Source organism: Rhinoraja longicauda, chromosome 27, assembly GCF_053455715.1.
Source record: "Rhinoraja longicauda isolate Sanriku21f chromosome 27, sRhiLon1.1, whole genome shotgun sequence".
Classification (NCBI taxonomy): Eukaryota; Metazoa; Chordata; class Chondrichthyes; order Rajiformes; family Arhynchobatidae; genus Rhinoraja; species Rhinoraja longicauda.
In genome coordinates, this window is record NC_135979.1 from 15228014 (window position 1) to 15241022 (window position 13009).

At 39.3% G+C, this 13009-nt stretch overlaps 1 protein-coding gene across 1 annotated transcript in view; it reads left to right on the forward strand.

Moving 5' to 3' along the window:
• clspn (claspin) overlaps positions 1 to 11831 on the forward strand; it is a 46444-nt gene extending 34613 nt beyond the window's left edge. The window contains exons 15-26 of the mRNA XM_078422906.1: positions 1097 to 1248; positions 1583 to 1806; positions 2667 to 2784; positions 2939 to 3005; positions 3177 to 3337; positions 3627 to 3788; positions 6801 to 6922; positions 7415 to 7539; positions 8598 to 8688; positions 9012 to 9088; positions 10031 to 10195; positions 11715 to 11831. Of these exons, the coding sequence (XP_078279032.1) occupies positions 1097 to 1248; positions 1583 to 1806; positions 2667 to 2784; positions 2939 to 3005; positions 3177 to 3337; positions 3627 to 3788; positions 6801 to 6922; positions 7415 to 7539; positions 8598 to 8688; positions 9012 to 9088; positions 10031 to 10195; positions 11715 to 11831 (1581 nt within the window). The remainder of the gene's footprint in view (positions 1 to 1096; positions 1249 to 1582; positions 1807 to 2666; positions 2785 to 2938; positions 3006 to 3176; positions 3338 to 3626; positions 3789 to 6800; positions 6923 to 7414; positions 7540 to 8597; positions 8689 to 9011; positions 9089 to 10030; positions 10196 to 11714) is intronic.
• The last annotated feature ends 1178 nt before the right edge of the window (positions 11832 to 13009 follow it).

A 13009-nucleotide genomic window follows, 5' to 3' on the forward strand; every position in this document is an offset into this window, starting at 1 on the left:
TGATTGATGGATTTTAATACAGAGAAGTGTGAGGTGTTGCATTTAGGGACGTCGAACAAGGGCAGGACCTACACAGTAAATGGTGGGCCTCTGGATAGTGTTGCAGAGCAGAGGGACCTAGGAGCATAGGTGCATGGTTCCTTGAAGGTCGAGTCGCAGGTAGATAAGGTGGTTAAAGAGGCCTTTGGCACTTTGGCCTTCATCAGTCAGAGTATTGAGTATAGAGGTTGGGAGGTCATGTTGCAGTTGTGTAAGACGTTGGTGAGACTGCATTTAGAATATTGTGTTCAGTTCTGAGCACCATATTATAGGAATTATATTGTCAAGCTTGAAAGGGTTCAGAAAAGATTTACGAGGATGTTGCCAGGACTAGAGGGTGTGAGCTATAGGGAGAGGTTGAGTAGGCTGGGTCTCTTCCATGGAACGCAAGGGGATGATTATAGAAGTGTATAATAAGTATAAGAAAATAACTGCAGATGCTGGTACAAATCGAAGGTATTTATTCACAAAATGCTGGAGTAACTCAGCAGGTCAGGCAGCATCTCAGGGGAGAAGGAATGGGTGACTTTTCGGGTCTCGACCCGAAACGTCACCCATTCCTTCTCTCCTGAGATGCTGCTGAGTTAACCCAGCATTTTGTGAATAGAAGTGTACAAAATCATGATAGGAATAGATCGGGTAGATGCATAGAGTCTCTTGCCCAGAGTAGGGGAATCAAGGACCAGAGGACATAGGTTCAAGGTGAAGGGGAAAAGATTTAATAGGAATCTGAGGGGTATCTTTTTCACACAAAGGGTGGTGGGGGTATGGAACCAGCTGCCAGAGGAGGTAGTTGAGGCTGGGACTATCCCATCATTTAAGAAACAATTAGACAGGTACATGGATAGGACAGGTTTGGAGGGATATGGACCAAGCGCAGGCAAGTGGGACTAGTGTAGCTGGGACATTATTGGGCCGAAGGGCCTGTTTCCACACTCTATCACTCTATGACTAAAGCTGTGACCTTTTGGGTGGGGTAAAAGTTATACACCTGTAAGAGGGAAAATACTGTGTAATCAACAACAACATATATAACAATGCATTTTAATACCATCAGAGTTCTGGGAAGCTATCTGAGCCTTCTATGCCAGTAGAAGATTCGCAAGACTTGTACAATGCATCTCCAGAACCCAAAAACTCAACCGGCGAATCTCAATCCAGGTTCTCTCTCGAAGATGAAACACAAAGTCAGCTACTTGATGCAGATGGGTAAGTTGCTATATTCATTAAAAGGATCAGAGCCAGGAAAATAAGTTTTTAAGTTATTAATTATTTTCGCTTAGAGCCGAGAATTTTGCATACGACTGTATACTTTGAAACTATCAAGATGTAGAGTTGTAGATAAAAGTTACTCTAACAACAATGGATAAGTTCTTGAGAATTTGATCATTTTAAACCATTTCATGTTGAAGGTTTCTGTAGTAAACAGCCATGAATATGTTTTCTCATTTTACCTCTAATAATTGTATGAAAGATTGGGTTTTAAACCTTCCTGGTAGTTATTAAGACATTGCACAGAATTTGAGATTTATTTTTTAACTAGGTTCCTGAATGTGGGTCATCGGAGCAAAAAGTGGCAGCCGTTAAAGAGGCAACTGATTTTGGATAGTATGGATGAAAATGCAATGGACGCAAATATGGGCGAGTTGTTGGGTCTTTGTTCAGGAGAGTTCAAACCTCAAAACCTTGATACACTAAAGGATGACAAAGAAAAAGACAATATTGATGAGCTGCTTGGACTTTGCTCTGGGAAATTTATTTCTCCAGGTATGCTCTTGCAGTTTTAACTTGCATTCTAAATGCTTATATAAGTAACATGTACATATTATGGATTGGCTTATGCTGATTGTTGCAAAATATAATTGGATAGGTGCGTAGGAAGGAACTGCAGATGCTGCCTTAAAACCAAGATAGACACAAAATGCTGGAGGAACTCAGTAGGACAGGCAGCATCTCTGGAGAGAAGGAATGGGTTACATTTCGGGCTAAAGAATGGTCTCGACCCGGAATGTCACCTATTCCTTCTCTCCAGAGATGCTGCCTGTCCCGCCTGCTGAGTTCCCTCCAGCATTTTGTGTCCATAATTGAATAGGTGTTTAATTTGAAAATTAAAACCACATAGAACAGTCATTCTCTTTGAGTGGGAGATTTAGGGGATGTAAGGAAGAATATTTTCATTTAGAGAATGGTTGTCATCTGAGATTGCTCTGTCTGGGGACCTGGTGGAGACGGCATAAGAAGTATTTAATAATCAATTGAAGTGTTGCAGCAGATAAGGTCACAGGGAATAGCTGGAAAATGGGGTTAGTATAAATTGGCACTTGATGGCTGGTACCAACACAGTGGGACGATGGGCCTGTTTTCGTGCTATGGTACTTTGACTCAAATTTACTACTCTTGGGGGAAAAAAATTGCGAAGTGGAGCTTCGTAAATCTCAACAGCTAGGTTGAATATGTGTACATTATACACATTTGGATGTGTATTCCTATGTATGGAGAGTGGTAGGTTATTTGTAAAATTAGATTCAGAAATTGAAGATGAATATCCCAGAGAGTCAATGCCTTTACAGCAGAAATTTGTAACTATCACTAGAATTTTTATTTGTAACAGTTTTTTCTCTTTGCAGTAGATTCAATGTCTTCCATCACTTCAGCTGTAAAGCAACAAAAAGCAACAAGCATAGAATCGGATGATCCTATGGCTGAGGCGCTTGCACTTTGCTTGGGGTCTTTTCCCACAGACAGGTAATGTTTCAAATCTGCAAAATGGTGTTAATTGGTGCTTGGATGAGGAGCATTTTATAATTTGCACTTCAGTATCACATATGTTTCTGGAGTGAAAAGTTTTTAATTGTCTGCATCACTTCACATAATAAACGTAAACCTATCCTCCATCTAGGGAAGATGATGAAAACAAAGATGACCAGTTTCAGTTGCAAACAGATGACGAAGTCTTTGAGAGTGAGGTGAGAGAATATGAAATTTGAAGCAATGGTTCTGTGTGTAAATATTTAATGTGATAAGTTGTAGTTATCAAAAGATTGCTAATTTATTGGGATGTCATGTGTGCCATGTAGCACAGTAATGATATCGTTGAAGGATATTGTTGAATGATTATGACAAATTTCTCTACTTAGGATGATAAAAGTGAAGACGAAGGTGGTGAAGAAGATAAAGATGGTGAAGATAAAGATGGTGAAGAAGATGATGAAGAAGATAAAGGTAGTGAGGAAGATAAAGGTAGTGAGGAAGACGAAGAGGAGCAGTTGGCTCAGAATGTTCAAAGGAAAAATAAATTGTTAGTATATCCATGGTTCTTTTTTACTCCTTCCTGCAAAATCATAACCATACCTTTTATACATCTTCTCTGTATTTCTAAAATATACTACTTAATTAAACTTTTGGGGGGGGGGGGCTGGCTGTCATCCGTGGTCCTCTGCATTCTTCCTAATCGTTGTTCCATCTACTCACATTATTTTATTATTTCTGATAAAGGTGGAATGTTGTTTGGTTATGTCACCTGGTGGTCGTTTCAGAATCTGCAGTAGATTATTAGCTACTACACTAACACTGAAATTATTTGACAGGAAACTTGGAGACTTTGTAGAAGAAGAGGCTGAACTCTCTGGCAGCGACGGGGCAAGTGATGAGGAATACGATGCAGAATCTGACGAGTACGAAGAAGATGAAATTGATGAAGATCTGCCCTCTGAAGAGGAACTGCAGGAACAAGTGAACAAAATTCACATGTGAGTTTATGCTGGACAAGTAAAATTATTAATTTTATCTGGAATGTTGGAAAAGGATTTGGTTGAAATAATTAAAATGTTTCACTCAATCCCATTTTAAAATCCTGGTCCCTTCTTATCTAATATTACTTGGACACTACATTTTAATTGGGTGAAATGTTATTTGGAATCAAATTTTCAACAACTGGGAGAGTAACATCTGCTTGCTTAATCTAAGAATTAAAATGTCAATTATCATTGACTAATGAACAATTGAATACAAACATTGTATGGCGGCGCTGCCCTAGCAGCTGCGGCTTACCTGCAGTCCATTTGTCTTTGTGTTTTTGTTGTCTTAATTGTAGTTGTGATGTGGTGTTTTTGTGTTTGTGTACTATGTGTGTATGTGGGGGGGAGGGGGGGAACTGTAACATTGTAAATATGTGTCCCTTCCGAACGGAGACCCGACCTTTGTGTTCTGGGCCGTGTCTCCGTTCCTGCTGCGGCCTACCATCGGCCCAACTCCTGGAGCTGGCGGCCTCCAGGGCTCCGGTTCGCAGAGCCCGCGGACCAGACTCACCATCAGCGGAGCCGGCCGTTCTCGGAGGCTGCGGGAGCGGCTGCGACTCGCCTTAGGCTCGGGCCGCGTGGATGCCGACATCGGGAGCTCCGGCAGCGGCAGCGTGTTCGCCCGCCCCGGATCGCGGGGCTTGGGTCGGCCCGCCGCGGATATTTCACCGTCCGGCGCGGCCTGAAATAGGCCACGGAATTTTCTCTGCTCGGCGGGGGCTTCAATGTCGGGATCCCCGACCGCCCCGACTTACAGCGGGGCTTGGGTCGGCCCGTTGCGGACATTTCACCGTCCGGCGCAGCCTGGAACATGGCAACGACAACAGCCTGACCGCAGGAGAAGACGGCAGGGGAAGAGAAAAAGACATTCTGGCCTTCCATCACAGTGAGGAGGGGACTGGAGGAGACTCACTGTGATGGATGTTTCTTTTTGGGGGGTTTTGTGTTGGTTGGGGTTGTGTAATTTGCTTATTTTATTGCTCTTATTGTTGGACTGTGGGTGACGAAATTTCGTCCAAAAAACTTGTTTTTTGGATGACAAATAAAGATATCTTGAATCTTGAATCTTGATTAGCTTCTAAGTAGAAGTATATCGTGTTGTGTTGCTGTTAAATGACTCTTTCGGTACTCTATTATTGCCGCAAATATCTGCAGCTTCTAGAAGATGATCAGAGGGCATATGGCGTGCTTACCTTCTTAGATCAGGGCATAAAATACTAAAGTGGAGAAGTTGTGTTACAACTTTACAAAGCACTAGTTCGACCACATTTGGAGTATCATGCACAGTTCTGATATCCACATTATAGGAGGGTGAGGAAAGACGCACAAACCTGGAGTAACTCAGCAGGTCAGACAGCATCTCTGGAGGAAAGGAATAGGTGACATTTTGGGTCGAGACTCTTTTTCAGACTGAGAGTCAGGGGAAAGGCAAATGAGAGATATAGATGGTGATGTAGAGAGATATAAAATGACTGAAAGATGTGCAAAAAGTAACGATAAAGGAAACAAGCCATTGTTAGCTGTTTGCTAGGTGAGAACGAGTACAGAAAAATGAGACTGAGAAAGTGCAGAGGAGACTCACCAGGATATTGCCTGAATAGGAGGACTTACATCTGGGGACAAATTGAATAAGCTGGGTTTGGTTTCCCTGGGGCATAGGAAACTGAGGGGTAATGTGATAAAAGCATATCAATTTATGAAACAAGATAATGTAGGTAGTCAAAATCTTTTTCCCATGGTAGGGGTATGAAAGGTGAGAGTCTGTATGCTTAAAGTGAGAGGAAGAAATGTTAAAGGGGATTGGAGAGGAAAGGGTTTTTACACAGTGGTTGATATCTGGAATTCCCTTTCAAAGGAGTTAGTGAAGTCAGATACAATCACTATGTTAATGAAACATTCAACCAGACACTTAAATAGGGGCAGAGAAGGATACGGATCTGAGATAGGCAGATGGGATCAGTGTCAATGGTGAAAAAGTTCAGCTTTGATGTGTTGAGCTGAAGGGGCTGTTTCTGTGCTGAACAAGTCCATGATCCTATGAACCCTAACCATGGAAATGTATTCCATGCAATCCCTATTAAGATTCACCAGGCTGAACTGTGGCAAAAGCTTGCCAACTAATGCAATAATATGAAGTTATAATACTTGGCACCCAGTTTTCACACTGATCATGCTGAGAAGCTTGGAATTATGTATTTGGGAGTTAGTGAAATGTTAATGTTATGATGAGTGCTATCAAGCAAACCCACTGCCCTGAAAATGTCATTTCATAAATCTGGAGCTTCAATCTTCAAAAAGATTATTTGTGTTGGAATGTTTTAGGAAAAAAAAGGTGTTTGTCCATCTCCACCCTCCCACCCCACACCTTCTATCTTTTTGCCATGAAGGATTATTTATTCTGTCTGCAGATTACACAAGACAATTTTTCATTTTTAGTTTTCCTAGCCTTTTGTTTTGCTTTATGCATGATTTAAATATAATCTGTATTTCCAGCTTTATACGTAGTATTTGGGATTCCGTCTGAGGTTATTTTTAAGTCTGATTGAAGAGCCTAGCAGCTTTCTGATCTGTTTGATTGCGATGCTAGAGCATACACTGGGTTAAAAGAACTATACCTTTTATTAGCTCATTAAATGTTCACTGATAGCTGGACAGGTCAAGTTGAGTATACGCACGAGTATGGTGAAGTACAGATTAAATGAAAATGTTCCTTGCAGCAGTATCACAGACACATAGACTCAGACAAATGCACTAAAACACAAATTATGCATATACATAATCTTGAGGCTTAAGCTTATTTTATCATGGCATTGTCAGCAATCAGGTAGATATAGACATTTAGAGCTAAAGGCTATGTACTGAAGCAAGATTGTATGGTAATGTAGATACGACTGATTTTTTATCTCCTACCTTCTAAATACTATTCTTTTCCTTCCTCCACAACCGCATGACAACCTTTTGCAGGAAAGTTTTGATGGATGACGATAAACGACAGTTGCGTCTTTATCAGGAACAATACTTGGCCGATGGAGACCTGCACAATGATGGACCAGGGCGGGCACGAAGATTCCGTTGGAAAAATATTGGTGAGTTTCAAAGTATTTTTTGGAGTGCCATTTAGATTTGGCATATTTCCATTTCAGCAGGAGTTAGTCAATTGTCAGCATTTCTCATGTGTTATTCTCGGACTACCTTGAGTTCACGAGATGCTCTGGGGAAAACAAAACTGAATCACAGTGACTATATAAAAACAATGTAAATTTCATGTTAATATTTCATTTGCATTCTAGTAATGGTGTGTGCCAGTAGAGCTGATTCATTAATCCAGTGCAATTTCCTTTTGTCTAAGTCATGTTTTGTGTAAGTTTGATTTTGGTTGACTTTGGCAGGAGATAGTTTGAAACACTTTTGGTTTTAATTTCTACCTTATCCATCCATTGTTTATCTCAACTGTTGCATGCAGATGTATTGTGTAGCTGTTCAGCATGCATGCCTCTGGCTCAGCTGCAAGTCATTTAACAGAAAATATTGATCATATCTAAACTCCACTTTGAATATTTGTGAATGTATTGCTTCAGATGATTTCTCGCTTATTGACCAGTCGCATGCAGATTCTGAAGATGAGACAAATGAGGAAGTAGATGAAGCAGAAGTAAAATGGCGGAAGGATCGATTTGAACGTGAACAGTGGCTTCGTGAGAAGGTGCATTTTCTGCATACAAGCTTTTTTTAAATTTGATCTATTAGCTATGTAAATTATTCTTTTTTTTTTTTAACTTTGTATCCCTGAAGCAACTATATTTGATCAAGTTAATGTTATTGTGTAATATAAATATTTGAATCAGATCTGGTGAATTGGCCAGTCCTGCTACACAGCATTCATGTATATTTGTTGGGGAAGGAGAGGGCAAAACCATGCAAATTTGCCTTTGTCTTGTAAATATATCAGATACGCAGAAGTATACGAGAGTAAATGATTCGCTTCTGCTGGCTCAAGGGTGCTCTTAGCTTAGTTTACTATTGTTAAATGTATCGGGGTACAATATAAAGCTTTTTGCATGCTATCTAGTCAACGAAAAGACTATACAAAATTACAAGTCAAGAGAGTCAAGTGTGTTATTGTTGTATGTCCCAAAACCGAGCAATGAAATTCTTACTTGCAGAAACAGATATGCAAACCTTGTACTCTGTTGACACCATTATAAACAACAAGAAACGTTCAGTATACATTTTTTTCAAAAAAACGATAGTGGCAAAACAAAAATAATGCCCCCAAGTCTATGTAGTTGGAAGTTTTTTTGGAGGTTGCAGTGTTTAACAGCCTGATGGTTGTCCATGCTGGAGATTTCTGTCCATGCTGGAGATTTCTGTCCATGCTGGAGATTTCTGTCCAGAGACGTTGCAAAACCCTGTCCAGCAAACTGGTCCAAGAATAGTCGGTGGTAATTAATACTGCCTTCGCAAGCCGAAGCACATAAAGACTGCCACTCTTCCACTTAGTCAGAAAATAAGCTAGTCCGTTTTTCTGATAATGTATGTAAAGGTGTGAACTATAGAGATGAAAAAACTTCACATCATACTGCATGAAATTTTAGTTCAAATATTATAGGATTTTTATTTTGCCTCCTACCGGGATAGCGGTAGTGGACAATTTATTGCATGTAAGATAGAAAAGCATTTTCTGAAGTTTAAGGTATTTGTTGGCTCACTACTTATTTTGTCTACTGACAGCAAAAATATTTTTTTCTGCTCTCCCTTCAGTCCCAGGAAGCAGATAGTGAGGAAGAGGATGGTGAAGAAAGCCAATTCATGAAACTGGCAAAGAAAATTACCATCAAAGCTTTACATAAAAGTGGGTACATCGGTTGAAATCAATAGTCACATCCTGTATATCAACATTGAAAAATCACCAAAAAAAAACTAGAAAGTCAATACCATGAAATAAATGAAACCAATTTTAGTTCTGCTCTTAAATATTCCAGTTGTAACAATTACATTATTTAAAGTTTTCATCAAAATGCGTGTGAGAAAACTGCTAAAACTGTTGTACGTGCGAATATAAAACTCAATTGTGTCATAAAATGTAGAATTATTTTGTCAGCTAGAAATTGCCATGTGTATGAAACAACATTCTTAAGAAAAGCCAAACTAATATTTGTCATATCTGGCTTGCAGGTAGTTCTGCAGAAGTGGTTCCAGAAACAAAAAGGCAGGAATCAATGGGAGTCAAGCCTCACAAATCTAATTTTTGCGTATGTAATCAACCTTATCAAATATGTTTTGACTCTCAATTTCCAGAAATGAAACGTGAAGGAAACACATAGATCAGTGTTATTTCTTAAATGTGATGATCTATTTTCAAAAGATGTTACTTCTTCACAATGTCATTGTGGGTAAAAATGAAACTTGGTTTTTAGATATATGAATATTTTGGAATATACTTTGATTCTGTGCTCTTAAACTGATAACATGTCATAAATTAAGTAGTGTGTTTATTTGAATTCATTTGCTTTTATTTTCTCACCTTTGAGCAGTATTAAAAATGTGGCTGTAATTAACTTTTCCTTCATTGGCTAAATGATGGTAGCTTTTATAAATTTCAGATCCAACGTATTGAGAAGGTAATTAAATTGAGCAGGTAGTGCCAAGTATGTTTTTATGGTGTGAGATCACTAGTATGGTGTATTGTGAAGAAGTCTGATTTTTGTTTTGTTAGCCAGACTACAACTGAAAGCAAGTATCCCAAGAAGTATACCCAGCATTTTAGTTGGAGAGATACTTGCCTTGAGAAAAGGGACAAATATTTCCTGGTTTGGGGCTGGGGCAAGGCAGGACTGCTGCTGTTGGATGTGGAAAGAGTGGTGGAAAAATGAGGAGAAATTGGAAGTGATTCAGATAAATTGTTTAGCTCTAGTGAAACCCTGTAAAATCTAACCTTTGAAATGGTGTCTGTGTTTTTAGTGAAGTCTTAATAATATGTTACATATGTAGGTGAGTTAGATAATCGAATGAAAATCATTTAAAGTCGTCTCAAACAATGATTCCATGACAAAGTGCTTGTTAGATCTGTTAGATAACAATGTTATGTCGAAACATTTGCATTTCATGTTTTGGTCCATATCTTGAGAATGAAATGTCTGATAAAGGCTAGAGAACTTAGAGTTATTGTGTTCTTTCTTTTAATGCGGCATTAGAGGAAGAATGGATCCCTGCTGAACCAACCTCGAGAGGTACTACAGAAGCTGGCAGCAATATCAGACGTGAAACTAAATGCTCCTCGTGCCAGCTCCCGGAATTTTGTCTTCCACACACTATCTCCAGAAAAGAATAACACGAAGAAACTGGAATCAAAACCACAGGTAAGACTGAAAAAGAGTGATGTACAGGATAGGTGCCATTGGAAGGCTGCAACTGTGTTGTGCACTCAAGAGATTTTCCAAACATAGGGCATAGGTATTTCTGAATTTAATCTTGGGGAGAGGTGGGCATTTCAAATAAACATCAGAGGGGGGCATTTTGATGATAGTGATCAAAATCAATTTACATAATTACAAAATAGGAGTAAATTAGGGCAAGACTGATTTTACTAGATATAAATTATTGAACAAAAATGGTCTGGAAGAAGCTGCCTGAAGGTTTATCCATGACAAAGCAGTGAGAGCCATTTAACAAGGGTTTCAGTGGATTAATGGTGAGTATAACACTGCACAGGGAGAAGGTGAGATTGCCAAATCCATAGCTTGCCTGATGACAATATCACAGAGCAAGATAAGCCAGTGAAGGGGAAGCTGATGTCAAACACTGTAATTCTGTATGTGTAGAGGACATGTAGGATTGAAATTAAGAAAGCAAAGACCAGTTATAAAAAAAATATTGACAAGAAATTGTAAAGACATGTTGTGGGCACCAAATGAGCATGGTAGTAAGTTCAAGAGGATATGGCCTTTTGGGTACTACAAGGATTATACGTGTGGAGGCTCATTATGTAGGTAAAGTCCTTAATATTCTCTGAACATTTTGACAAACAAACGTGATGCTGATATAGTTAAGGCAAAGGAGTTTAAAATATTGGATGAGATAAACACAAGAGGTAGCATTAGAAGGTGTTGCATACTTGACAGAGGATAAATTGGCAGATCCGGATGAAATATTCCAGGCTGTTACAGAAGTAGGCCATTTGGCACCTCATGTCTGCTTTGTCATTCAATAAGGCCATGGGTAATCTTTAACCTTGCTGCCACATACCTGAGTTGGCCCACTTCCCTCAATCCCTTTATATCTACAAATCCTAGCAATCTCTATCTTAAATATCCTCGGTTATTGAGCCTCCATTACTCACTGGGTGCAGAAAATTCCAAAGTTTCAATGCCCCAGCCAGACAAGCACATACAATTGTTGGTGTAAATATTCTGAAATAAACAAGTTGGCCCTTAATGTGGTGTGGATGATGTTGAATTCAAAAATGAATACTACATCAAATTCTGCAGAATCTTGGTAAGACAGTATCGGGAATACTGCTCTTAGTGTTGGGCATTTAGCTTAAGGAGAGAGTGACTTCAGAGTGCGTACTCTAGATTTGCTGAATTATAACAGGGACTTAATTTACGAACAGAGCACAGGTAAACTTTAGTTTAGAAAGTTGAGTCATCTAGTCGAGCTGTATGTTCCTAGAAATATTTTGCTTCAATAGATGAATATAAACTCCAAGAAGGGGCTTCCATCATTTTTTGCAACAATTAAAATGTGACTCCATTTTGTTGGTTGTGGATATGGAAAGAAAATGCTCTTGTGTCCATTCATTGGTTTTTGCGTATAGCTTTGGTAATGGTGTAAAAAGAATATTGCCAACAGAAATAAAGAATCCACTTTATTTTGCAGACAAAACGAAAGGCTGCTGCTACCCCGATCACTTCATTAGCAAAGCGACCACGCACTGAGAAGACAACGACAACGACCTCACAAACTAGAAGTATATTTCGATATTTAGAGAAATAATTATTATAATTATAATATAGCTTCATTTGGTATTCAGTTTGTTTTGTAAATTAGGTGTGTCCTGCTTGTATATGATTATAAATGCTCTTGCTAGATTGTTTTATCTGAGAAATAAATACCTTTTTTATAAATCTCTGGCAATTTCCTATTCACTGAGTTGCACATTTGATGCCTTCAGTACAAAAATAATTAGTTATTATTTCCCAAAGTCCCTACATATACCACAATGTATCGTAGTGTGAGTGCATCATATAAACTTAAAAATCATTTTTTAATATTCCTTTAGATTCCTTCTGTGGTGAGGAGATTAGTAACCATGGTGGACCCGGCAGTGTCCACCACTTTTGTAACTTTCTTTGTTTCTGGGGGTTTGAGTTGCAAAAGGTCAACCAATGCTCACTTCAGTACACCTGCAAGCATTTAAGAGAGAATTCATCGACATACTGAATCTCCACAATCTTCTATGGGAATAGATGCATTGATGTACTTGGTCCAGGACGGATCTTCAGAGATATGCGCACCCAGGAACTTTGAGTTATTGACACTCCGCCTCGAACCAGTCGATGATGGCAGGTTTGTAATCGTCAGCCTTCCCTTTCTCAAGTCAAAAATCAGCTCCTTGGTATTGATGATGTTGAGAGCAAGGTGGTTGTTGTGGCACCATTCAATCAGATTTTAGATCTCCCTCCTATACTCCGACATTACCCATTATTGGTCCTCGGTGGTGCAGCAACTGTGATGTCTGAATTTAAAGATGGCATTGGAATTGTATCCAGTGACAGTGATGGGCATAGGGAGAGCAGATGAGGGGACTGAGCACACAACCCTGAGGTGTTGTGTTGAGCTGATGGTTATCGAGGAGGAGGAGGTGTTGCCAATTTGTACTGGTTGTGGTCTGTCAATGAGGACGTTGGGCGTCCAGTTGCAAATGGATGAGCAAAGAACCAGTTCCCTCTGTATGATAAGTTAATTTGACAAACAAACTGAGTTAATTCATAAAACTTTGCCAAATCTCGTTTCTTCCAGAGAACAGACATCCGCACGCTTAATATTTGCCTCCTGAATCTTTTGAAATCTTGTAAACCTTCATAGTCCAACACTTTGATATTTGTCATGGCGTATTGACTGCCTGTGTTCAATCCTCACAAGTGTAGGCTAATCAAGGATCTATATGAATT